This window comes from Falco cherrug, chromosome 16 (genome assembly GCF_023634085.1).
Source record: "Falco cherrug isolate bFalChe1 chromosome 16, bFalChe1.pri, whole genome shotgun sequence".
Taxonomy (NCBI): domain Eukaryota; kingdom Metazoa; phylum Chordata; class Aves; order Falconiformes; family Falconidae; genus Falco; species Falco cherrug.
In genome coordinates this window covers 6265085-6290438 of record NC_073712.1, presented here as the reverse complement: position 1 = coordinate 6290438, position 25354 = coordinate 6265085, and the positions used below count along the sequence as shown (strand labels likewise).

The following is a 25354-nucleotide window of genomic DNA, read 5'->3' as shown; positions in this document are numbered from 1 at the left end:
CCCCCGCCCCATGCCCTAACGAGAAATGACATCCAGCTCAAGAGCAAGACGAAGATTTGTGCTGGATCTTGGTAGGGCTCCCACTGCCTTGATTTCTCCGGCTGAAGCCTCGCACGATGAGGAGGCTGAGTGCGCCTGAGTTAGTGCTGAGCAACCTACTGCTCCACTTACTGACTTTCAGACTTCTTTCAGCTCTGGCATACCGTTTCTCTTTACTGTTTCTCCTAGCAGAAGGTAAAAAACAGAGGTGGGGGACACCAGCGGGCTCTGTTTTTGCAGAATTATCCTTTAAATGGCAAATAATTCATCTAGCTTTCAGTAGTATAAGAAATCATGCCTGAAATGATATGATGCTGGAAGGCTAAAGAGATGGCGTTGTGTTTTCAAAGTTCAGCAATATCCACCGCAAGTAGAAAAGTACTTTAGAAGTTGATCCTGATCCATGAAGAAAATCTGGATTCTTGTGGATAAGCTAAGCCCTGGCTGAAGTACAAGCTGTAGCAGCAAAACAGCCTTCCCGGACTCGGAGGATAGAGATCCCCTAAGCCAAAAGGTTACATTTGTTTTCAGTGTCCCACCACCCAAAGCAGACCAATCTGTTACCCCCTTTTTCTTTCTTTTTGGTAGAGAAAAATACAGTAAGAAAAAGATTGGCATCTAATCAGAAAGGAAAGGGGGAAAAAAGCAAAATTATTGGGAGGAGAGACATCACTGCAACGAAATAAAAGGAGGAGAAACATCTATGAGGTAGGAAAGCAAAACCTACAGGTGCAGAGAGCAGGTCCTGCACTTGTATCACTTGGGAAGAGTCTTCTCTAAGAAGCTGTTCCTCCTCGGGAAGCCCCGGCAGCCCCGGGGCCGTGTCCAGCAAAGGCAAAGCACGACCTCTTACAGAGCCCTTGGTGCGGGGCAAACCAGTGCTGTTGCTCCAGACCAAAAGCTTTTCCGCAGCATTCAGGGTGCGTTCGGGCTGGCTGCACTCCCTACCCTGCCGCTAGCCCCCCTCTGAGCTTGGTCCCGGGGCCGGCCCCGCTGCTGAAATCGTGGCTCAAAGGCAGGGAGAGGGGGAAAGTCACAGCTGCAGCTTTTGTAAGAGGTGGGCGTCCTTTGGGCAACTAGAAGTTCTGCTTTATGCTTTGGACTTTGCCGCTGGGTAACTGGGGATTTGGGTTCCCTTGAAAGCAGGTAGAGGCGCCGCCCCCGTTACAAGAAAAGGTTTCTCTTTGCTTCAATGCTGCTGTAGGAATACGCAATCGAGGGCAAAGCCAGCAATAGCCTCGCATGCAGACATGCACAGCTGTGGCACAAACATTGTCCTTAACCCTTTCAATGGGCACCTGGAAACAAAAGGATTCTCCTGTACGAAAGCCCTGGCAGCCCTACAAGAACTGTGGGGAGGTGTGTGGCGTGTGGTGCCCGTGTGCTGCAGCACAGACCTGTGGAACAGGTATAAAATGGGATTTTATATGTTGCCAGCAGCAGCAGCCCAGCCTCTCGGGTGTAAAAATGCAGCTTAAGTAGGGCAGAGCAGGGGTGCAGGATGGGCACCGCCGAGTCAGGGCTGGCTGGTAAACGTGCTGTTTTGCAGGGCAGGGATGTTGGGGCTTAAGAAAGGAGAGGGCTTTGTGCAGATCTGGTGTTAAAAAACCTCTTTAACAGGGCAACTTCACTCTTATTTTTGCTTGTTCAGTCTGTGGCAGTGACAGCGTTTGGTGGGGTTGGCGATCCTGAGGCATCTAGGAGGCTGTAAAGCGCCGCTCAGAGATATTTTGCTCTCTGCAGCCCCTCCTGTGGAGCCTGCCCTTGTCCCTTCTGCCTGTGGGGCTTCGTTTTTACCCGCCGTCATTCCATATGCCCAATTTAGACTCCTGAGGCTTCACCTTCCCATTGAAAGGGTTAATGGAGTGCATGCTTAATTGCCAGCACACGCGAGAGAGCAGAGTGGAGTGAGCCTTGCCCCATGCCTGTTACCTCCTCCAGCTGGTACGGTACCTGGGGTTGGCGTGGCTTCAGAGGGCAGCGCCAAGGATAGAGAGGGGAATACGAAGAGAGCATAGAAGAGAAGGGAAGAGAAAACAGAGGAATATATAAAACAACCAGAACACACCAACAAGAGACTGGGGACCACTTGCACAGCACCACCAGAGACTTGAGAGAGAGGGAGTAAATGCATTAGCCACAACCCGTCACCCTCCTGCGCATCAGAGCCACTCGCAGAGAGCAGGGATGTCTCCGTGGAGATGGAGATTACCAGTTAAACACACCAGCTCTGCAGCAGAGATGCCAGTGGTGGTGGTTAAGCAGGGTGCTTAAGCAGGTGCTGATATCTAATCCCAGCAAGGACCAGTTTTGACACTCCAGATTTCACCTTTTTCTGGTGAACGCAATTTTTCTGGTGTAATTCTAACATCAGTGCTCGTCCTGCCCTGTGGGGGTTGAAGCCCATGGTGCACAACATCAGAGAGATGTATTTTATTTAAACTTCTCAGGCGAGTGAGTCTGGCAAGCAGAAAACAACCTCTGAATGTATTAATGGGTTTAATTCTCTTAATCTGCCTTTTTTTTCTTTTTTTTTTTTTAATTCCAAACTCATCTTTTGTGTAGCCTTACAGCAGGTACCTTCATAGCATTTAATGTTGCACATCGTGCTCACACGCCTGTCGTTAGCAGGACCCGCCTGTGTCCTGTTGTCTCAAGTTTTTACGTCAAACTTTGCCTTATTTCTATCACTTCAGACCGTATACTAATTTTTTCTTGCTGCTCCCCACCCCCCCCCCCCCCCCCCCCCCCCCGCGATTTTTCTTTGCTAAGCGGCAGCAGCTCATCCCTTCGGCCAGGGCAGGTGGGGAGCACTGGGTGCCACCATCCATCCGTGTCCCCAACCCTGCGGACAGGGGACCTTACCTTGTCACGCTGGCACACGCTGTACCTGCTATCTCCTGATACAAAGCGGTTAAGCAATATACAACAGTGGTTGGTTACGGCTATTATTTGGCTGGGCTCTGCTAACAGGCGCTGTTACCAGTGTATAGAAACAAACCCAGTAAAGCAAATGGTTTTTTTTTTTACATGAAACAACTCAACTATTGACTATCAGCACCGACAACTTCAATCCGCTCCCTGTGCTCTAACAGTTGGTTCGGCAAAGCTCCTTTTTAAAGCAATGACGTGCCCCCTCTCACGTTTGCCAGGGTGTAACTTAGTGGTTTTTTTTTTTTCTCCTAGCATATGCAGCCCCATCTCCCATCCTGTCACGTAAATTAGCAATGCTGGAGCCCACCTAAGAGGTGTCAAGAAGCATTTCATTTCCAATGGGTCATCAGCAGGAATTGCTTTTGCTACTTAGAGCCATTAGTTGGGGAGGGGGAGATGGGGGAAAGGAGACAAAAAACTCCATTAAATCAGAGCGCTAACCAAATCATAGGTCTTTTAGCAATTGCTAAAGAAAGGAAAGAGCCAGCTTTTGTCTCCCCGAGTTCCCTCAGGGCTCCTGAACTTTCACTTAGTTTGATGAATGTCTCACAGTGGGCATTTTATCCGATTATGAATCCGGGAGGTGGGGATTTGCTGGGGAGGGGTCAGGTCAGCTGCTGATTGTGGGGTGACAGGGAGGTGGCACCGTAGCCCCTGTCTGGGGTTCACTGCCTGGAGGATGCAGCTGCAGCATCCCCTTCGAGCCACGTCAGAGTCACCCGTCTCTGCCCCGAATCAGCTGCGGAGAGTGCAGAGGGGCAGAGCGAGAGGAGAGCAAGGTGCCCTCCTGCTCCAGGGCACGTGAGGAAGACCAGTGGCTTGGGGGGCAGCATGATGGTCCCCTGGAGCACAGGACAGTCCCCCCTGTCCCCTCTGCATGCAGCATTTCTGCTGCAGTATTGGGTCCTGGCCAGTCTATCTAGCTGTGCACCAGTTACTGTCTTGTACCGGTGGCTCTGTTGCCCACCTGAGTCTCTGACCTGCGCTTTTTGGCTCATACGTGTACCGTCGCCCCCCCTAACCCCTCAGCAAAGCCAGAAGCTGTTGCTGCTCACATACCTTCGTTCAGCAAGGCTGGTGACTCCTCCACCAGGGTTTCTCCTTCTCCCACCTGGGTCCGTGCGCGCAGGAAGAAGCGATAGCGCGAGATGGGGTCTGTCCTCTGCAGTGTGAACCTTGTCTGATTGGGAGAGAAGTTCTCTACCAGGGTTCGGCCCGTTTTGGATCCGTTAACTGGGGAGGAAAGGCAGGTCGTGGTGGCTTCAGCGTGGTTTCAGAAAGACGCTGCGCTATCTGCCTCAGCACCTTGCCCCCGGGACCGACCTGCCGTCGGTGTGGGGCTATGTGCTTAGAGCTATAGCTGCTGTTCAATACGCTTCATCGAGGGCGGTTGGTGACTTAGTGGCGGGGGGGACTTGCTAACGGGGACGTTCAGGGTTGTACAGGCGGTCGGGGGAAGGCACAGCAGAGTGCCGGGGTCTTGTGCCGCCCCAGGCACCATGCTGGGCTCTACAGAGTGTGCTGCACTCTGGGCAGCACCTCTTTGACAGCTGGGAGCTTGTGTTTGAGTGAGCACAGAAACTACTCAGACTGAGCTTACAGGTCTTGCTAAATCAGAGCTCAAACTTGTTTCCCTGCAGTGGTGGAGTGTGGAGAACTGCTGAGCACCCGCCACGCTCCCTGCTCCACGGCTCCTCTCCCACACCAGCCTGTCTCACCTTGCCATCACACAACTCACAGAATCCAAAATCTCCACTTCCTTACGGAGAACTTTCTGGGCTAGGTGAGGAGGTAGCTAGCAGTGAGGAAAATATTTCGTGACTTAATTATTATCACTAAGAAGATAACATGTGGAACGTACAGGCTTGATATCTAAGGTTGTATCCTGTGAGGACTCCATTGGGATGTTCTGGGTGATCCCACTCCAGATTGATGATTTCCAGATTTGGCTGTCGGATTCTTAAATACCTGGGGGAGCTGGGCACTTGGGAGGAGGATGGGACCAGGAAGGAGAAGGAAAGAAGAAAAAACATACAAGATAACATACCTTACAATACTGTATACATCGCAGACTGGCTGATACACTCCGGACACTTATAAATACAGACACACACACAGGTAACACACACACTAAAAGTCAGAAGCCGACTGAACAAGAATCTGTGCCAGAAACCATCTGCCAGCCCGGGGTTTTCAGCAGCGTGAGCGCAGGGAGCAGAAACCAGAGCAGCTCTGCATGCAACCCCAGCCCCGGCAGCAGCGTGCTGCGCTGCGCTCGCTGGGTACCGCACCCGCGGAAGATGCTACAGCCGTGAAGCGGAGCTGCGACACAGCTCAAGTCCCATTTCTGCCTGTTGTACACGTACTCTGCTGGTCTTGTTTACAGCCCCCACCCAGCCCAACATTTACATCTCATCTGTTTGTCTGTTGGAACGGTGAAAAATAGTATAGCAGCTCCTCCCATGGCAAAGCATCTTTGTGTTATTAATGCCTAGAGATCTGTAAGGGGGAGCTGGTGCATGTGCACAGTGGTCCTTACCCTGAGGAATGGCTGCTTTTATGACTGCTTATTCGAAGCTAGTAAAGGAAGGAAGTCATTATACAGTCCTGAATTAAATTATTCTCCTGCTTTACTCAGAATTGCATGTCTAAACTGGGGGAACAACTTGGCTCTCAGATCTGAGAGATTAGTGATTTTTATAATTTTTTCTAACAGAAGTTTTGCAGAATATCATTCAATCTCCTAAATATCAATATATAGCCAACAAAATAGTGGTACAGGAAAAAAAACCACCCCAACAACCAAGTTTCCTTATGACAAGAGTATAATCCACTGTAATTGTTTCAATCGGTGCCACCCATGTGTGAGTTTAGCCACCCCAAATGCTCTGTGCCTCTAGCACGCAGGTAAGCAGCTCAATCAAAAATGCACCTGACTGCAAAACACTCTACTGGAACAAGGTCTTTTCTTTCTAAACAAGCTTAATTATGGCTGATCAATTGAAAATCCTTAGAAAATGGTGGCAGCATCCAAGTGGATGAAGAAAGAGACAGGACCGAGAGATGCTGTTCTTGTGCAGCCGGACTTGTGAAGAGAAAGAGGAGGACCCCGTAGTGTTTTGTGTTAATTGAGACAGGATTTGCTTTAGCCTCTCCTGTTTTCTCCTCTTGCATTTTTATAACATACTGTGCCGAAAACATCTGTGCTGTAGGAAGATTCATTGCCAGCTGAAAGTGCAGCTCCAACAAAAAGTTATTGGTGTGTCTATAAATAGCTCCTGTGACAGCAAGAAAATTAAAATCTCAAGTTCATCCTTGACACAAGCTCTTTAAAACAGAAGAATGAAGTGCTCTTGCCTTAAAAGCCTGACAGGGGTATTAGTGACATCCTTTTGGAACAAAAGTACTTGGGTCTTGGAAAGATTTTACTGCCTTTTACTGAGCGAGATGAATATGTGCACTCCTGTTTCACCGACCCGCAGCACCGGGAGGCGCGGTGACATTTGCAGGTCAGGCAGCAGATCAAGGGCACAGTGCTGTGCCTCTGAAGAGGTTTTGCAAACATTTCTCTTGTTCAGCCTAAGAAATACTTGCTGATGCGTTCAAAGTAACCTGAGTGGGATTTTTAGATCGAGGAGACAGTGCCAGTAGGTAGCTCTTAGGTGTAGCTGCAGAGATGTCACCTGCCCTACGGTGACGAAGGCGTGCAGCAGTGCCGTGTGACAGTGATGCTGCCCAGGCTCAGCTAAAAATTATCCCTCGCATCTCCCCAGCAGCATCGCTGCTGACCCCCCCAGGCCTCTCCCAGCACGCACCCAAGGGATGGGTGCCTTGCACAACCCCCCCCCGGGGAACGTACCTCCTTCGGGTGTGGGGAACTCCTTAATTTCACTGCGTGGCCCATCTCCTCTCCCGTTGGTTACAACCATCTCAAGCTTGTAGTTGCTGTAAGGAAACAGCCGGGACACTATGCCCCGGTTTCGGTCTCCAGGAAAACTCACATATTGCCGTTTTTTGGAGACCCACAGGTTCTTCAGCAAACTACTGTCTCTCCAGAAATAGGCCTTCAAGAAACATGCATGGCAAGTGAAGCTTTTCCCATTTAAGTGCAATTGTTTGTTTTTTCATTAACAAAGCATAGCAAAACGTTGCCTTTCCAAAGAGCAGCTCTGGGCTGCAGAAGCCTTTTAGAGTAATTAATGAAGCTCCACATCCCTCCCCCCCAGCCAGGCAGGTCAGTGGTGTTACTGGAGGAAGAGGCTGAGCAGAGGGTTAAGTGCTTACCAAAGGTCACAGAGCAAAACCACTAAGCTCAGACTACAAAGAGCTGTTTCTGGTTCCCAGGTGCTAGGCAGCGAGTGACTTTCTACCCAGAGTAGCACCGTAGCGGTGTGCAAGGGAAGATGCATCCAGGCACAAAGGAAAGCCTGAACTTGGAAAGTCTCCCATTCGAAGCCCCGACTGTAAATCTTATTTCATGCAGAAAGAAGATCCATTCAGAAAATAAACCAGAATGCCAGAGCAGAGGCAGCACAAATGAAAGCCGGACCTAGGGAGCTTGCTTTATGCCCAGCAGATTATTTGATTTGAAATGCTGGAACTGTTCGCAGGACACGTGCTTTTGGTAATGTCTTAAACTCTGATAGAAGGTGCTCTCTGCAGACTTTTGCTTGTTGTGAATAGGGTCTGTCCTTCGTAATAAACGCTATGTTATTTTACCTTAGCCGTAAATATCCAATGTTAAAAGAAAAAAAAGAAAAAAAAAAACCAAACCAACAAACCAAAACACAACAGGATCCATCATGCTGTCTTTAGTTGCCAGTTAGTACGAACCGCTGGGTTTAGGCTTTGCAGAGGTTGGTGTTCATTAAAAGATGATGTGGGTACTTTGGGGATGACACAAAAACCAGCCTGTCTGTACTTGTCTGAGGTTGATTTCCCCCTGAACCAGCCAGCCCATGGTTCTGGGGAGCTCTAGAGCTAGAAGGCACCTTGCTGCATGGGTAGGACCCCCAAGTCCCTCTCTGGGTGCACAAGGGCAGCCCCGCTTGCTTTTTGAGCACCCCAGCCCAGCCCTGAGCTCTGGGGGAGCAACAGGAGATGTCCCCAGCCCCGTCCAGGCACCACAAAGAGCAAACCAAGCCCCTTCGTTTCTGGTGAGGCTCCAGAGGAGACCTCAGCCTCCGTGTCCCCATCCAGCCATATCCACTTGGGACGGCAGGAGGAGAGTTTTCTGTCATCCCCGTCGCAGGCGGCTCCGTCACCGGGGCCACCCCGCCTTGTGAGAAGGTTAGCTGTATTAATAGTCAGTGCCGAAGAGATTTGGGTTTGCTCACTCTGTACTCCTTGAGCTGTCCCTGGATGGTGTCCAGGTGCACTCGGGTCCAGGTCAGAGCAATGGCAGTGCTGTTTAAAACTCTTATCCTAACATCTGTGGGCGCAGCCTTGGGATCTGAGCGTTCAGGGATAAAGCAGAGTGTACGTTAGGCACCCAGCAGTACCCTGGAGGGTCAGACAGACGGACGGACACCCCTCTGCCCCCCTTGCCATGGTTTTCCCATCGCAGCATGGCCAGGCTGCTGCAGACGGGGCAAGCAGCAGCTCCATGCCCCAGCTCTGGCATCTTCTGGCTGCCCTGTCTGCTGGCAGCGTTTCATAGGTATGATCACCTCCTTTTCTCCCTCCTTAAGTTCAGTTCCTGAGGATTTCCAAACTGGATAAAATAAAACAGCAGCAACGGGCCCCCACCTGGGGTGAGCAAACCCCCTAAGCATGTGAATACCCAGAACAGCAGCACCAGCACCTACCTCTGCCCCCGTGCTTTCTCCCCAACATGTGCATGCTTGAAAAGTTGACTATTGTCACTGCTTCCACAGGAAGGGGGGAAGGAAAAAAAAAGCACAAAAACCCCCAAACAAAAAACGTTTCATCAGCCAGCCATCACAAGAATGGTCGTGCTCCAGTTTATAGCAGGGCTTCCTTCCTACACGCCAGGCAGGGCTCTCCCTCTCCGAGTGAAGGGTCCTGGCAAATCCAGCCCCCTCCCACTGTGCCCAGCTGGCCACCGTTAGACCCAGGGGTTACAAAACTACCTGTTAGTTCCACCTCTGTTCATTTGAATTTGGTCAGAACCTGGTGTAGGTCCGCTGGGTTTATTACCTCCTCTTTGCAGCTCACCTGCTCATATGTAGAAATCTGCAGTTATTTGTGAAGCAGTTCAGGGGCTACTTTTTTTTTGTTTAGTTGTTTTTTTGACTTGTCCCAGCCTCGGGATACAGGCAGGACCACATTTGTGTCTGGGATGTGATATGGCAACTTTGGGCTCCCTGGTTTACCTCCATATAAAGCGCATGTGTGGGCTTGTTCACATCCTCCCAAACCTCAAAATTATTACACACTTTTCCAACTGAAAGTGGGAAAGAAGACCCTGGTAGCGCAGAGACGACAGTGCAGCCGGGTGCTTGTGGAGCTTTTTTGGTGACAGCCTCTCAGCTAGGTCCAGCTCTGCTCCCGGTGCTCAGCTCTTACCCTGACTCCCCCCATTCCTGCCCATTTTCCTTCCCGTTGCCCTGTCTCCGCTGGGAGAAGATGCCCAGAAGAGAAGGCGTCACGCGTGCTCCCTCAGCACAAGATCGCCGATTTGCTCATAATTACTGTGCCCCATTTTTGTGCCCCTTTGACTTCCAGCCTGGAGACACGGATGGTTAGCTGGCTTATCTGCCTTCCTTCTTGGTACTTCTAAAGTCACACAGCCAGGGCCCCCCCACTCCTGCTGCAATTCGAGGAACTGACACCTATTTCTTTCAAAACAAAGCTGCTGGCAGCAAACCGCATGATCCTAACTGGGTAAGGATAAGCGCCATTGAGAGTGTCGGATGCTACAGGCGCAGACAGTGATCCCAGTAGCCCAGAAAGAAGGTGAAAGGGTTAAACGAGGTGGCTGCTGTTCTGGTGACCAGGTGGGAAGTTTTAAAGAACGAAAAGCTGAGCCAATGGTGTGTTGCAAATAGGAGCCTGAGCTGGGGCTTTGTCAGGGAGGCACAAGAATCCAGTCCCGGATGAACCAAGGCCACTCATAGCACCTCTCCTCTGAGATGAACTCAGCTCTCTACAGATATCAGAGGCAAAAAAAATTCATCTGGTTTCTTGGAATACAGTCAGAGTTCATCTGAAGTGAAATCTTACTGTCTTCCACCCTCAGAAGTGTTATCCGAGTGTTACAGAGAGCAAGGGAGAGGCTCAGTGACTTGGGGTCATGCAGGCAGAGCCCCCAGCAGAATCTAACGGCCAAACCTTTTTCTTCCAACACTTGGAACTGGATTTTTGTGCCAAATCAAGCAGAGCTGTGAGCACGTCCCGGGCACAGGTGCCAACCCACTGACCTCAGGTGGGATCCAGCCCCGAAACACTTACGATCTCCGGCTGAGAAAGTACTCACAATCTTCCCCTGAGTAGCCGATGACGGTGTCAGGCTCTGGTGCTCTGCCAAAGTCATTCTCTGCCTGCACTTTGATCTCGTAGGGTACATAGATGGGGGTGTTCCAGACGACGTGCCTTGGCGTCTTCACTGTCTCGTTGTACCAGCTCCCTCGGGGGTCCCTTCGCCTCCATCTCACGATGTACCTGAGGTTGGGCCCATAAGCTTGAGTTGCATTCAGAGGCTTGATAGACCAAAACAGAAAAAGAAAGTGAGAAGAAGAAAGAGCAACTGTATTTCTCTGCCGTGGAGCTCCGAAAAGTTCTGTTCAGCAGCTGGTTCTTGTTTCACGCTCCATCAGCGAATCCCAAAGGAGGTCAGTACTTTTGTTCCCAAAGGGAGACCTACCCAGTCCTTGCCCTCCAGCACCAAGGCAGGACCAAGAACCCTATCCTTATATTCCAGTCTGTACTCCCACTGTAATTCCTACCCTCCATAGCGATGCTGGCTTATTTGTGGATGACACCTGCTGGTGCACGGAGAAAAGCAAGGGCTGGTCCGCAAGCCCTATATGCTCAGCATCCTCCCTAACCTGTATCTGCCATCCAGCATCTTTCCTTGTGCTTAAATAGTGGCAAATTATTGTTCTTATCACAAACCTTCTTCTAGGCACTAACAACGTCCTCTCTTGTAAATAGGTGCATCTTCTGCATTTTATTTATGATCATTAAAGTTCTGATGTTCTGATGTGGTATGATGTGGAGATGCTGTGTTCTCTGTATCTTAGCATCTGTGACCGTAATGGTAAGATGCTGAGTGGCTGTCAAGCACCAAAGAACTCACCGTCCAGGTTATCTCCATGTTGTTTTTTTGGGTCCCTGCACCTTGAACTCCTGTTGGGTTAATTTCAGGACCTGAAATTCACATTTGGAAAAAAAAAAAAAAGGAAAAAAAAAAAAAAGCAGGTTTTAATGTTAAAATGACCATTTGAGTGGTTAAAAACCCTTTACTGTGCCAAGCCAAAAGTACTTCCAAGTCAGAAGTTAATGGCCTGATTTTTCCAGAAGTTCCCATTCAGGTTAATGGAACATGAGACTCTGAGCACTCTTGAAAACCAGGCCATTTATTTAGGAGCTTCTTTTTCTTCCTTTTTTTTTTTTTTCCCCCCACTCTCAAAATGTCCTAAATCTTTGAAAGACAGCCATTGTGAAGCAACCTCAGGAGCAAGAGTGACAGTCTGAAAGAAGCAGAGTGATGTCAAAAGCCAACACTAGATGCCAGCAGATACTGCACAAGTGTCTCTGCAATGGTTAAATTAAGAAATGCAGCAAAACCACTGAGTTCCTGTGAATTCCTCATAGGAATATTCCTAAATATTCTGCAATGTACATAGCACTGGGCACACAAACAGAGACCCGAGTCTTGGTTGTGGACTGGAGCACATGGTTTGGGTTGGAAGGGACCTTACAGACCACCCAGTGCCACCCCCTGCCACGGGCAGGGACACCTGCCACCAGCCCAGTTGCTCCCAGCCCCGTCCAACTGACCTTGAACCCTTCCAGGGATGGGGCATCCACAGTTGCTCTGGGCACCCTGTACTAGTGCCTTGCACCCTCATAGCATCAACCTGGGCTCCTGGCCAGCTCTAGCAATGGGCAACGAATTAGCAATTTTGGAACAAAATGCCTTTTGCTTGTGGCCAGTTTATACTTGAGTCTAATTTTCTAAGAGCCTTCTGAGCTTCCTGTGCTCAGAAAGGATGAAAGACTTTCTTTAGAAAGCTTCTCGGTAAGGTGAACCCAGGCTTTCCTTCAGCAGATTCTGCTGGAGCGACCTTTGCATAAATCTTTCCGTTTGAGTTTGGCTGCTCTGCAGGGTATCAGTTGCGGGCTTGAGGATGCGATATATAAAATTACACCCAGCACACGACTGCGTGGACCAGCTCGCTCGTTCCCTCACCTGTGTAAATCTGTTGCTTTTGCAGGGGCTATAATCACACCCCATGAGGGGAGAGCCTACATGGAGGGTGGTGGCCAGATGTGAAGACCAACGTCAAGTCACTATGGCAAGAAGGACTGGGAGGACGATACTTACGTGCCCCGTTGGTCTGGTATCGCTCAGAGGGCATGCTGGGCAGGCTGCTGCCCACGTCGTTCACCGCAATCACCCGAAACTGGTAATTGACGTAAGGAGAGAGGCTCAGGACAGCTGAGTTGACGCTGCCAGGGTATCTGGAGTGGTTGTGCCACATGCCAGGTTGGAACCGGTCCTCTTCAAACTGGACGATGTAGTCTGGGGGAGAGGATGGAGAGGTGGAGTTAAGGGTCAGCTCACAGGGAATTTTCCCTCCACCGTGCAGAAGACAGCGGGAGGGATACGGGGCCGAGGGCCTGGTGGCAGACCTGTGATGGGGCTGTTATTGTCGTCGCCGGGAATCCAGGTCAGCCGCACGCTCCTCTCGGCCAGGTCTGTCAGCTCCAAGTCACGGGGCCGGTCGGGTCGTTCTGTTGGCCGAGTAACAAGACACATCAGGCTGGGATTGTCCCAGGAGCTGGGAATCCCACTTCCCGTCGCTTCTCCCAGGAGGGGAAACCCTGGCCACCTTAGCCCAGACCTGTGAGAGGACACGTGCTCTCCGGCACGATTCACGTCCTGCAGCTCGGTGACCAGTGCAATTTTTAAAATACGTATGTGCTCATGTACTAATTGTGCCTGGCGTTGAAGCCCTACGTGCTCCCTCTACCACTGATGTTACTTGGTGGTGGAAAGTGGAATATATATTTTACACACATACATATATATTTTTTTATATATATAAAGCACCTATCACCATATCGATAAACATTCTTTGGAACCACTCTTGACAGCAGAGGTAAGAACAGGAGTCAGTCTGTTAGTACCTCAGCACTCCTGTTTCCAACCAATTTACAAAAAAAAGAGAAAAAAGCCACAATATTGTGGCTTAGCAGGGGGATAGGTGATCTTACAACAAACTACATGCAGCTGCCCCAAAAAATAAACGCAAACAAATAGAAAGGACACAAAACCTCAATGAAAATACCTACTTGTTAGAAACGCTCTAGGCACAATTCTGCTTTTTCCACCTGGTTGCAACCCACATGGTCACACAAAAATCAGCTCATGCAATAAGCGGAACAGTCCCAACTTCTGTCCAGGTAAAGGTCAAGGGATTCAATATGATTTTATTATTTTTTTTTTTGTCTCCCATCAGGGCTCACCATTTCCAGGTATGGGCAAAGTGATTCTTGCACTCGGGAATTGGCACTGTGGGACACACAACGAGGTGGCTCAGGACCTTCCTACCCGCGGCCATCTGGATGGGTTTTCAAGGGCAACTTGGAGAGGACTTGGAAGCATCAGCTCCCAGCTTTCTCAGCCACTACACCTAGATTTTTCTGTTGGCGTTATCGGCAAGGCAAAACAAAAGAAATGTACAAAATAAAATCAACCCAATGAATTAGTGATGATTACCTTTTGGTAAGTCTCTCAAACGGTTAGCAGGGATAGCTGCAAGGTAAGACATTGGTTTGTTAACGGTGTTAGTTTAGTCATTAAGCTTGGTGGCCAGAGGAGCACCTGGCAAATACAAAATTACACACACAGTTATAGATTTCAGAAGGATCCGATCCTGCCTGGGGACCAGAGTAGCTACATCCTTCCCCCCGAGACCTCCAGGCACGCTCTGCACACCTTTATTCATACTTGTAGTACACAGCAAAGGGGAAACATCAGCCTGCTAGAGAGTTAATTAGCTATTAGGGGAAAAGGAAGGGAAATAAATCAAATTATTAGGGATACGGGATCCATATTGCGTTCTGACTTTTGTTGGGCACTGTGGGCCTGTGCCAGCGGTGCTGGCAGGTTGGGGTGCTCCTGTGGAGCAGGATCTGGGGTGGCCAAGAGCAGGGATGGATAAATCGGTGCTTTGTGAGTAGATCTCGCAGTGTACTTAAATGGGTGTGGGGAATGGGCTTAGGTTTGGCACTCCCTCCATTGAAAAGGGGACCTGCCAGGCTAGGGGTGGTTTGCTCACCCCTGGGTTTCCAGTGTTGCTCAGCACCCTGACATTCAATTAAATTCACTTGCAGATTTAGGACTGTTCTCACAGAGCTTCAACGTTCACATTTGGATATTTTTAGCTGTATGTAATAACTATTTTTTTTTTCTTCTTCTCAAATGCAAGTTTTCTTCAACTGAAATTCAATGCCATTGTCTGAGCCCGAGATTAGGCAGCACGTCCTTGCCGAGTCCTGCAGCAACGGAACAAATGCTCTGCCAGCGTTTCCCTGAGCATCTCTGCTTCAGAGGACAAACCTGTGATCACAGATCCCCCTTTCAGTCTGACCTTGAAGTCAGTCTCTTGTATTAAAAATAAAGCACTCAGCTCTGTGTCAGTACAGCTTTACCCAGTACGGTGAGGTACGCCTTAGCTGAGTCCTTGTCCAGCTCTGTGCTAGCTACGCAGGTGTAATCCCCTTGGTCCTTTTCAGCCACGCCATAGATTGTCAGACCATCATCTTCTTTCTTCATCCTTAAAGGGATAAAAATGATAATCATACCACTGTGCCTAAGCACATGAGGCAGCAGGGTTGAGGTCTAAGTGTTCTCTGATAAAATACATAGAAAAGCCCAAACACAACAGGAATATGTCCCTGGTCTGGAGATTTTATCAGCTAAGGATGTGTTGAGCTATTCTGGGAAACCTCATTTCCGAAGGAATCGGCAAATGTACTGTGGTATCTATGTGGAATAATCACTCTTTTAGGAAAACAGCCTGACCTCTGCCTGGCTCGTGTCCTGTGATCAGATCTCGCTTCATGAGAAGGGGGTTGGCTGGGGAAAGGAAATTACAACCATACCACTCACAGCAGAGAAACATTAATTTCAAAGTAGCTTGTTAATAACCGACCCATTTTATCAAGATGCCCTAAAATACCTGTAAATAAAACCTCCAGTCAGAGTCTTGATTTACCCATCAGTCAATTTTAATTGCTAGGTGGTGTCTGTTGGAAGGAGTTAGTAACATGAAAAGCATCAAGTACAGCAACTATTGCCTAGATGGGAACTCCATGTTTATCTGTCTTATCCCTCCTGCCTCCTGAAATGTTCTGTAAGAATTCCAGCAATCCTGGGAGAGAAGAGCCATGGAACTGTTAACCACAGACCTGTTCCCGATGTAGAGGGGTGCATCATCTTTCAGCCAGGTGACCGTGAGTTTCAGCGTAGGGTCGTGCTTTATACGGCAGTGGAGGCGAGGCATGGAGCCCCTCTTCACCACTTGGTCTTCTGGTCCTCTCACGATCCTGGTTGGATCTGCACCGAGTCAGAAACAAAGCGTGAGGCACCAAACTTCTGAGTCTCAGCTCAGGAACGCGAGGAAGAGCGGTGTTAGGTAGAAGGGACATGCATCCACATCAAGTGCTTGGCCAGCCTGCGATACAAATGCTTGCAAATAAATTAATTTAACAAGCCATTAATTTATGCTGACTCTCTAAAAAACACGCAGCTTTCCGAGTCAGCAATCAGTTTTTCTGAAGAGGGAAAGCCCCGGTGGAAATTTGATTCAGAAAATGTTTTGTTGCCATCAGTTAACCCTGAGGAACATTTTGTATTTCTTTTTGCATTGCTTACGGCGTGTCACAGCTTAGTATCCACACCAAGCCCTTCGGCAGCATCAGTACATCCACAGCCTTGGTTTTTCCCCAACATTAAAAGGGAATCTCGACCATTTTCTGGATTCCAGCTCCAAATTACTTAGTGCCTGTCCAGCTGACAGACTGCAGAAGTGCACAGCCAACCCTCCCTTAACCTAAATTATTATTTCTGCTGCAAATTTCAGAAGATCCAAGAGACTGTTCTGACCTGGAACCCTTCATGCCCTACCTTTGACCTCAAGGCGAACCTGGGCCTCTGCTTTACCCAGGATGTTGGTAGCGACGCACGTGTAGATGCCCTGGTCCTCCTTCCGAGCCATGTTCATCTCCAAGCTCCCGTTCTCGTGCGCCTTGTAGTTTCCTCCATCCAGCGTGTTCCCCTGGCCGTTCTTAAACCTCACAACACCACAAAGTGCTATTGTAAGGGAAGAAAGAGCAGGAAACCTCCCCTTCCCACCCCTACGGGCTGGCAGGGGATGTGCCGCAGCTCTTACCATCGCAGGGTGGGGATCGGTGACCCAAAGAAGGGGCAGTCGAGTCGGGTCCTGTTGTTTTGAATCACCCTTATGAGCTGATTGCGGGGGGCCAGGATCCGAGGAGGCACATCTGCAAAGGGCAAAAATCACAGCCACGGAGAAAGAAAAGAAACCAGCGTCCAGTTTCCACCACTCTTCCCAGTCTCTTCATCCACCCTCCCTTTTCCTTTGTTCACCCTTCCCCATTGGCACCAGCAAGATTCAGTAGAGCTTCTCTGCTCCCTCTTGTCTCTCCTTCCCTTTCTAGCGTCGCTACATGGATCAGCCTACATAGCATCAACTATGCTTAGCCTCCCCCGGCTTTGCAAGTCCATGGCAATGGACTTCTGCTCCAAAGCCCAGTTGCAGAGGTCACGTACCCTCAAGCACGAGCCTCAGAGTAGCTCCCAACAAAGGCAAGCAAAAAGAAAACTTCTGCAGGGAAAACTTGAGTATAGGGTGTTCCTCATCCCAAAGTACTTACCCAGGACGCTGACAAAGGCGTTGGCGAGAAGGTAGCCGTGCTCGTTGGACGCGTTGCATTGGTACACGGCACTGCTGCCGATCTGGGTGTCTCGGAATACAATAGTGTCTCCAGCCACCTCTCGGCTTGGATTGGGGGGAGAAGCTTCAAAACAGAGAGCACTCTTCAAATTCCATTTTAACTTAAAATTCACGAGACAAGAAATACCATTCCGCATCTTTCCATCTCCGCCCAGATAAAACTAGACTATGTGACCTCCCCAGCCTAAATTTTAACTTAAAATTCATAAGACAAGAAATATCATTCCATGTCTTTCTATCTCCGCCCAGATAAAACTAGACTATGTGACCTCCCCAGCCTACAAAGAACCTACAAAGGTTCAACTGGCCTCATCTCAGTCGAGCAGGTGGTGTGAGTGCTGTGGTGCTGGAGCCCACGCACACTGCTCGGCGAGGTGCCTGGCATCCCGACAGCAGCTCCGGCTCTCAGGGGCAGCCACCAGCACCTCGGCAGGGATTTGGTTGTAAAGGAGGCACATACTCTCCCTTGCTCACCTTCTATGGGTTCGCCGTTCACCAGCCACTGGATTGCAGGCTTGGGGTTCCCATTGGCTCGGCACACCAGCCTGCCGTCCTCGCCAGGGGCCAGGATGAGGTTCTGGGGTTCGTCCAGCCAGTATGGAGCAGCTTTAAAACACACCAACACCCCAGTTATAAACGTGACGGTACCACCTCCTCCCAAATCCCCTTCCCACTGCTCCCTGCTGAGCTAAATGAAAACACCACCCCTTCCAGTGGGCTTCCCTGGGTGCTATGGGGGTGGGGAGCCCTCTCCCCCCCTTCTTTGGCCACACAAACCCACAACTTTTATATCGGTTAGTAACTCCGCTGAGTTACACCAGCTGAGATCACATCTCACACTGCTTTGAGGTCAGTTTGGATGAGAAGCGGGTACGGCTGGATACAGCCCCCGCTGCCCCTTTCAACAGAGCAGAGCATCCCCTCCCGTGCACATCCCCTCACAGCTGCTGGTTGCGAAGGGAAAAAAAGATGGCAAGGTAAAGATGACGTACCCTTCACTCTCACCGAGATCGTGTGGCGGATGCTGCCCATCTTGTTTGATGCCAAGCAGAAATATTCCCCAGAGTCTTCCTCGGAGACGTTGGAGATACGAAGAGCCTTGTTAAAGTTTTCCAGCTTGGTTTTGCCTGCAGGGAGCTCTCCTCCTTTCTTGTACCACATGATGTCTGGTGCTGGTCTAAGGAGAGGGAAGGAGATAAATCCTTTTGCAAACCAAGAAAATCACTTCTAAGATGATAATCCCACACTTGGAACCACCTACTCACACCCAGGGACTGAGCCAGCTGCTGGGCCACCTTTCTTCCTACCATAGCCCCTGAAACCCAGGACCCTGAGCATCACCAGCTGATCAGCAGCAGGGTCGACCTCATGCACTGTGCGTGGGGATGCAGGGCGCCGCTCTGGCAGCATGTGCAGGCAGCACCAGGCAGCGCTGCCAAAGCCTCACCCTGAGCCCAGGACACTTCTGCAGCACATGGACCACAAAAGTCCTCACCCGCAGTTTATACAGCGTGGTGAGCAGCACCCAGGAGACTTGCCAATAGCTATAAGCACAAAGCAGTGGGAAATCATCCTTGGACAGCAAATATCCAGACACCTGCTCGCTGGGCAGTGCTGCAAAACTCAGCTTTCCTGTTTGCTCCATGCTTTTACGCTTCAAGTAGGTTATGAGAGTATTGTTAATAGCGGTTAAAAGGAAGGGAACGATCCCTTTTCCTAGCCAGAGGTATTGCCACTGGTGATTGAGTATCTTGGTCCCAGGCCCTGGCGCTGGGGACCACCCTCTCCCCATCTCCGCCAGCCGCCGGGAAGCGGCACGGGAAGCGGTACGGGAATCAGTACGTACACTCCTGATGCAATGCACTCCAGCAAGAGGTCCACCCCTCTGAGCACCGTCTGACTGCTTGAGGTCCCGTAGGGATACATGAAGCTGGGAGTTGTTTCCATAATCCCTCGGGCTGAAATCAGCAGGAGAGGGAAAAAAAAAAAAAAGAAAGAAAGAAAGAAAGAAAAAAAAGAAACAAAACAGCATTTTTAAACTCTCCTTTGCCGCAGCAACAGGAAGGGCACATACAGGGGCCAGAAATACACGGTGTTTTCAGGGGGAAGCTGTCAAGTTCCCAGCCAAGCCTGGGATGCTGAACTCACACCCAGAAATATACCTGGAAAGCAGAGTAGGGCCCAAGGTAATTTTTTAAAGTGGAAAAAAAAAAAGGGGGAGAGAGAGGATGCTTGGCAGGCAGGGAAGTAAAGAAGCAGCAGAGGATGGAAGAGGGAGCTCAGCCACAGGGATGGTGCATCAGGAGAGTCTCCACAGCATCAGCTCCAGCCGGGCAGTGCCTTTCCTGCTCACCCCTGCCTCTAGCACAAAGAAATGGGCTGAAATCAGGTGAGACTTGGAAATACTGATGGACACAACATGCAATGAAGGATGAAAGGAACAAATGGGTGCAGGAAAGGTTTACTCAGACAACTGAGCTGCTTTGCCACAGAGATCTCCGAAATACGGAGCATCCCGGCGCTGTCTCGGCCCTAGCAGCACCAAGGAGGTTTCCCACCCTTACTAGGAGCTGTGGGGCCTGGAAGGACAGTGCCCTTTGGGAAGGAACAACTTAACGAGCAAAATGACCAATTTCAGGACTGGACAGGAAAGTTTAACAGGAAAAAAACAGGGGAAGACACGAGACAACTCTCTACAGATACACACAGCAAAGGTCTCTCTGTAGGGGGAAAAAAGTTAATTATTAATGGAATAAATTCCACTAATAAGTGGAATTATTAAACTAGATCTAGATCAGTGAGGACAAAACAGGATGAGATGGGCTTGAAAGCAGCAGTAGCAGAGACAGAGGTTATGAGATTAGGAAAGGGGGCAGAATGGCCAGGGTGGACACAGGGTCACCACAAATATCCACAAGGGGAGCCCACCCCAGTGCAGGAGCAGGATCTTGGGGTGCACACTTGACTCTCCTGCAGCCCCGAAAACCCCATTCGCTAGGAGAGTGGGAGGCAGCCAGGCATGCCCAGCACCACGAGGCTTTTGGGGATGCTGGTGTCTATTTGGGAAGCCTCCAGCTGAGCTCTGGCAAAGGGCTGGGAAGAAGGAGGGGAGAGAGGGCAGTGGCTGTTCATGGAGTTCCCATCAGCCTGCCGTAGGGAAAGCCTGGGACCAGGCTCACAAGGGGAAAAAAATCCCAACCTCAGGAGTTACACCGTGCCTTTGAAACGGCTCCGCATCTGCAGGAGCACGGCCACACACACGCAGCCCTCCGCCCCCACACCCCCGCCGGTGACCGGTCCACATGCGCTCATCAGCAAGTTAGTCAATTATTTGATTAATGGATTACCAGGGCAGGCAAATCTTGACTTTATCCTGGAGGGCCAGGTCTCCGGGCAGGCAGACGCTGCTGTTTGCTTGCCTGCTTCTGGAGAGGATCTCGTTCCCAGTTAAAACCATCCAGCCCATGCTGGGGGCTCTGCGGGGGGTGGCAGAGCCAGCGGCTGGGCTTAAATTTATCGTATTTCTCTGTATTTATCAACAGCACCCATACCTCCAGCCAGACTCTTAAACTTCTGTTTTCTCATGCGATTAGGAGAATGGGATATTGTTTTATAAACCAATATTGGCTTTTCTTAGCCAACAGCCCGCAGCCTGTTTGAACAGGCTGTACCTTTCACTCCCACAATGAACCCGTTTGCTCGGGAACCCGGGGCACAACTAGAAGAGATAAGCAGCAGCGCAAGCCAAATTTTACGAGCCGTATATTAATGATGAAAATTAAAAATAAGGGAGATAAATTAGTATCCTATCCACTTGTTTAATAAACCTAACAACAACACAGCAACGCTGATAAGCTTTTAGTACAGCACTACTAATAAATATTTTGCTGTTTATAATAGGGAGCAGCCAGAAATTCTCTCAGGAAGGGGTACTGCTCCAGCTCTGAACTTGCAGCAGCTACAGCTGGAAGCTGTCAGAGGAATAGCAACGTCTCGCTCATCTGTTTGGATGGAACAGAACTGGAAAAATAAATCCCATGGCTATTTATTTTGGCTCAAAAATAGACTCTGCTTCCAATAGATGGCTGCTGTTATCCCCACCTCTGTGAAAGTGGACCCATTCAGCTGTGAACAAGGTATCCCAGAAACGGCCACTTCTCAGCCCGGAGCAGCCGACTTCCCCCTCCCCACAGTCCTCACCTGACGGCATTCAAAAATCATACATCAGCTCGCATTTCTACTGAAAGGCGATAATAGGAATATGCACATCCAGACACATCCCATGTGTTCGCCTCCTGCACAGCTAGCCAGCTTTAATACATGCCACAGATTTGCCAAAAAAAAAAAAAAAAGAAAAGAAAAAAAAAGAACAAAACAGACTTTCATTTCCATTTTAAAAAAATGGTGAGAAACTTCTGCTAATAAAATATTAAATTAATCCTTTTAGATCACTTCCCCTTCGCAATTGTGGACAGTTTGCCTAGGCAATTCCACTTTACAGCAAAGAAATCGCTGCACCCACTACGAGCCGTGGGGGGACAAGGGCTTGGTTGCATCCCCCATGATTAGCTTGGCCCTCAAGTACAGGTTGAGACGAGCATCCCACAAGGTCCCACGTCCCTGGGATAGGCTTGGGGACATCCATCGCAGACTGGCAGGGAAGGGGACCCGCCACATCCTGCTGCTCTGCCCTACGCCACCAGCCTGTCCCATCAAGCTCCCCTGCAAGCTAGCTCTGGAGCTGAGCCCGTACCGTAGGGACCAGCACCCCAAGGTAGAGGGTCTGAGAGCCCCAAGTCTCCCAGACACCTACAATACTTGGGAGACTGATGTCCCTCTTCCCTGCTCTCCACTTTGCTTTGCAAGAGCCAACTCCTCACTTTGCTGCAGCTAGTTCCAGCAGCCCGTTCGGCCAGACAGGCCATTCCAGCAAGAAACATGGGGTTAGCAAAAAGAAAAAGCGGCGCAGATAAGGTTTTTTTCACCAGTTCACTAACTATTTGAAGTTGCTGGGTTGGAGCTCAGATTTGCACAGGGGCGTGAGCGGGTGACTTGAATTCACTGGACCCATAAAGCATTCCAGGGGACATTAAGTGCAAATAGCCCATATATGCAAATAGCTGGCAGTTTCTCCTGTGCACCTATGAATAGAAATCTGGAGACATCTATGAGACTGTGCAGATAAAATGTCCTTTTCCTAACCGAATGACTATTAACCATCCCTTTTTCTTGAACAAAGACATGCAGTGGGAGATCAAGAAGCCCAAGGCCACCACAGTGGCTTTCCCTCCTGAGCTGTCGAGGGCTGCACGCACAGAAGTGGTGCCCAGCCAGAGTGCAGGCATCCTCTTTGAAATGCAAACAGCCTTTACAGTGCTGAGGTGCAAGCTGTATTACAGAAGAGCTCACACGGGATTTTTCTTTGGTCCCTGGCCCAAAGAAGCATCTCTTCTCGCTCACCTCTCATTGAGGCATGGTACAGCGTACGCAGTTCCCACTGAAGCTCATTTAGCTGGCAATCCCTTTTCACAGCCATTTCTGTAATTATTTTCAGGGTATGCCCAGCCCGTTTGCTGCCACCAGCACTACCTGGGAGGCTGGTTCCTCTGCTGAGCCTGCCCCAGCATCCTCAGAAACCTCCTACTCCTGGGATGCCAACACCCCGGTTCCCTCAGCGGGGCAGGGATGCTCAGGCTGCCTGCCGGCACGAGAGGGCTCTCACCAGGGACACTGAACCCAGTGCCCTCGCCTGGCACATCCTCCTCGTCTCACATGCCAACTCTTTCTGCTCTCAGCTGGCAAAACCACTCCTTGTCCCCAAAAGTCCCCGTGGAAGAAGAAAACGCACCCTGGGTTGTGCAAGGCACAGAGCAAGCTGTGGCTCGGGGTGGGAAGCCAAGCAGGATTGCGTGGCCGCACACCACCAGGGACCAGCGTGGGGTATCGCCAGGGCTGCCCCCACCCCGCTGCCACACAACCCCATCCCTGTAAGCAGCAAGAGGGGCAGAAAGCAAATCCTGCCCATGATAGAGCCCGGCCTTGGGGCAACGGGACTCCGTGGTGGTCTTTGGCGAGGCGCTCGCATCCCTGGCAGTGCCTGCGCTCTCGGCATCGCCCGCAAACAGCCCCATCACCCCGCTCCCTTACAAACCCCTGCTGCTGCCCAACTCTGTCCGCATTATCCCATCATATCCGTGACACTTCCAATCCATTCTCAGGGCAACGATGGTGCCCCGGGGAGACGCCCGGTTTTGTGTCTGAAGCATAATTTATGAGTTTGGGATGGGCTTCTCCCAGCAAACACAGGCTGCGGAGGTAATCTCCCTGCCCAGACAAAGGGCAAGAGCCTTGTGAAAGCATCCCAACACATGTACAACCTCACCACAAAGAAACAAAGCACCCAGCTCTCAAGAAAACTAAATACTCCTCTCCCCTCCCCCCCCCCCCCTTTTTCTCTTTTTTTTTTTCTTTTTTTTGGTTTGGTTTGGGTTTTTTGTGGGTTTTTTTTTGTTTGTTTGTTTTGTTTTTTTCTCCCAGGCACTGCCTGTCTTTAGCCGCAGCTACAATAGATGCTTTTGCTGAAGACAGAGAGAGGAGGGATGGTGGGTCTTATCTTTAAATCATGAGCCATTTTGCTGAGGACAAGCCACCTCTACAGCGAGGGAGCAAGCTGGAGCTCGCTCGGCCACGCAGGCTTCTTCAGGTGGGCCAGATCCTGTTCATCCAAATGCCTCTCCAGCTGGGCTCTGTGCTAATTACCCTAAAACTCAATAATTTGTAAATCACGAAAACGTGGAGGGGATTTTGTCGCTCTTTGGCTCACTTTGTCCCACCCGTTTTTGCAAAGTTGGGAGCACGACCCACGGCGGGGGAGAGGGGCACACAGAGGGGTGCGTGGGCAGCCGGTGCTGCCAGCGCGGCGGCTCGCTGCCCGGTTAGCACGGGAGATCAGTCAGGTTAGGCAGAAGGGGGTTAAATCATGAAGGTCTCCAGAAGCCAGCGTTGACTCACCACTGTACATGTCAGTGTGATTTCGTAAAGACGTTTCGTTATGGGGTTTCTCTGCAATAAACAAAAGACGGTGAGCATATCGAGTGCCACAAAGCGTGCGGGGGCTGGGGGGGGACAGGCGGGGCGGGGGGGAAGGAGAACAGAAAACAAAATAACTTCCCAAAACACAAGAGCAATGCGGACAAGGCAACAAAAGCACTCTGAGCACAGCTGCCTTCCAGGACAAACAACACAGCAATAAAGGAGGAATAAAGGAAGAGAGGACTGTTTTCCTCCTACAAGATGGGAAGACAATTAAACGTATGACAACTGTATCACAAACATTTCCTTAAAGTGTTTTTCTTTTTGGTGTAAAGACATTTATAGCTTTGGAGAAAAAAAAATCAGTTCAAATTGGAGAAGAAAATGGTTTTTTCTCTCAGTTTAACTATGAAAGAAACATATTCCAGCTACTTTTTCTCAGCATAAAGCACGGGCTGGACACAGCTAAGCAGCAGCATAATGATGCAGAAAGGCATGGTGAAGATGAACAAATAATAATAAAAAAACCCATAACAATAATTAGGCTCCGAAAGCATAATCTGCTGTAAAATCCCTTTTAATTACAAGGTAATTAAAGTAGATTGCATTACATGCAAAATAGCACCTCTTCAATGGCATGCTGCTCTTGTTTATCGACAAGCACCACCAGCCATCACCTATATTTGAAGGAGGAAGCTAATTGCCACCCGTACTCTGCAAGGAGCCAGGGGATGCACCCTCCTGGCCCGCGGCTACCGGAGGATCTGCCCTCCCCAGCTCACGCCATTACCCGAAACACCTATTCGGGGTCTGAGAACACCCTGGCTTCCACCAGCACGCGGCACAGCCGCGTTACAGCATCATCTGCCCAACAGGAGAGGCGAGAGGCTCTGCTGGCTACCAGGGAGTTGTTGCCCTGAGCCTTCAGCCATCAGCCACACCCCGTGTCTCTGTGCAAGGGGGTTGAGATGCCCAAGAGCTACTACCTGAACCTGGATACCCCAGAGAAACTCTCTGCAGGGAGAGGCAGGGGCGCATCGCTGCCTCAAGCCTTTGCATTTGTCTCTCCTCACATCCAAGGCAATCCCATGCCAAGAGTTTTCAGCAGCTGGTGAATTTTTTAAGGGCAGTCAATGCTCATGGCTTAAGGCTGAGACAACCGAACAGCTTGAGACAAA

At 50.0% G+C, this 25354-nt stretch overlaps 1 protein-coding gene across 20 annotated transcripts in view; it reads right to left on the bottom strand.

Annotated features, from left to right (window-relative positions):
- The window catches only part of NFASC (neurofascin), a 97127-nt gene that overhangs the window by 26662 nt on the left and 45111 nt on the right, over positions 1-25354 (bottom strand). For 6 of the 20 annotated variants that reach the window (XM_055728138.1, XM_055728139.1, XM_055728143.1 and 3 more), the window contains 19 exons: positions 24156-24206; positions 18991-19102; positions 18137-18321; positions 17619-17750; positions 17065-17208; positions 16560-16671; positions 16295-16461; positions 15577-15724; positions 14818-14942; positions 13883-13918; positions 12793-12894; positions 12485-12682; positions 11234-11304; positions 10412-10634; positions 8310-8425; positions 6833-7037; positions 4835-4957; positions 4033-4206; positions 1993-2007 (listed from right to left, as the gene is read on the bottom strand). In XM_055728138.1, the coding sequence (XP_055584113.1) occupies positions 1993-2007; positions 4033-4206; positions 4835-4957; positions 6833-7037; positions 8310-8425; positions 10412-10634; positions 11234-11304; positions 12485-12682; positions 12793-12894; positions 13883-13918; positions 14818-14942; positions 15577-15724; positions 16295-16461; positions 16560-16671; positions 17065-17208; positions 17619-17750; positions 18137-18321; positions 18991-19102; positions 24156-24206 (2439 nt within the window). Of the gene's footprint in view, positions 1-1992; positions 2008-4032; positions 4207-4834; positions 4958-6832; positions 7038-8309; positions 8426-10411; positions 10635-11233; positions 11305-12484; positions 12683-12792; positions 12895-13882; positions 13919-14817; positions 14943-15576; positions 15725-16294; positions 16462-16559; positions 16672-17064; positions 17209-17618; positions 17751-18136; positions 18322-18990; positions 19103-20491; positions 20799-24155; positions 24207-25354 lie in introns of those variants that run through there. The other 14 variants (XM_055728145.1, XM_055728151.1, XM_055728154.1 and 11 more) reach the window with 10 other exon arrangements.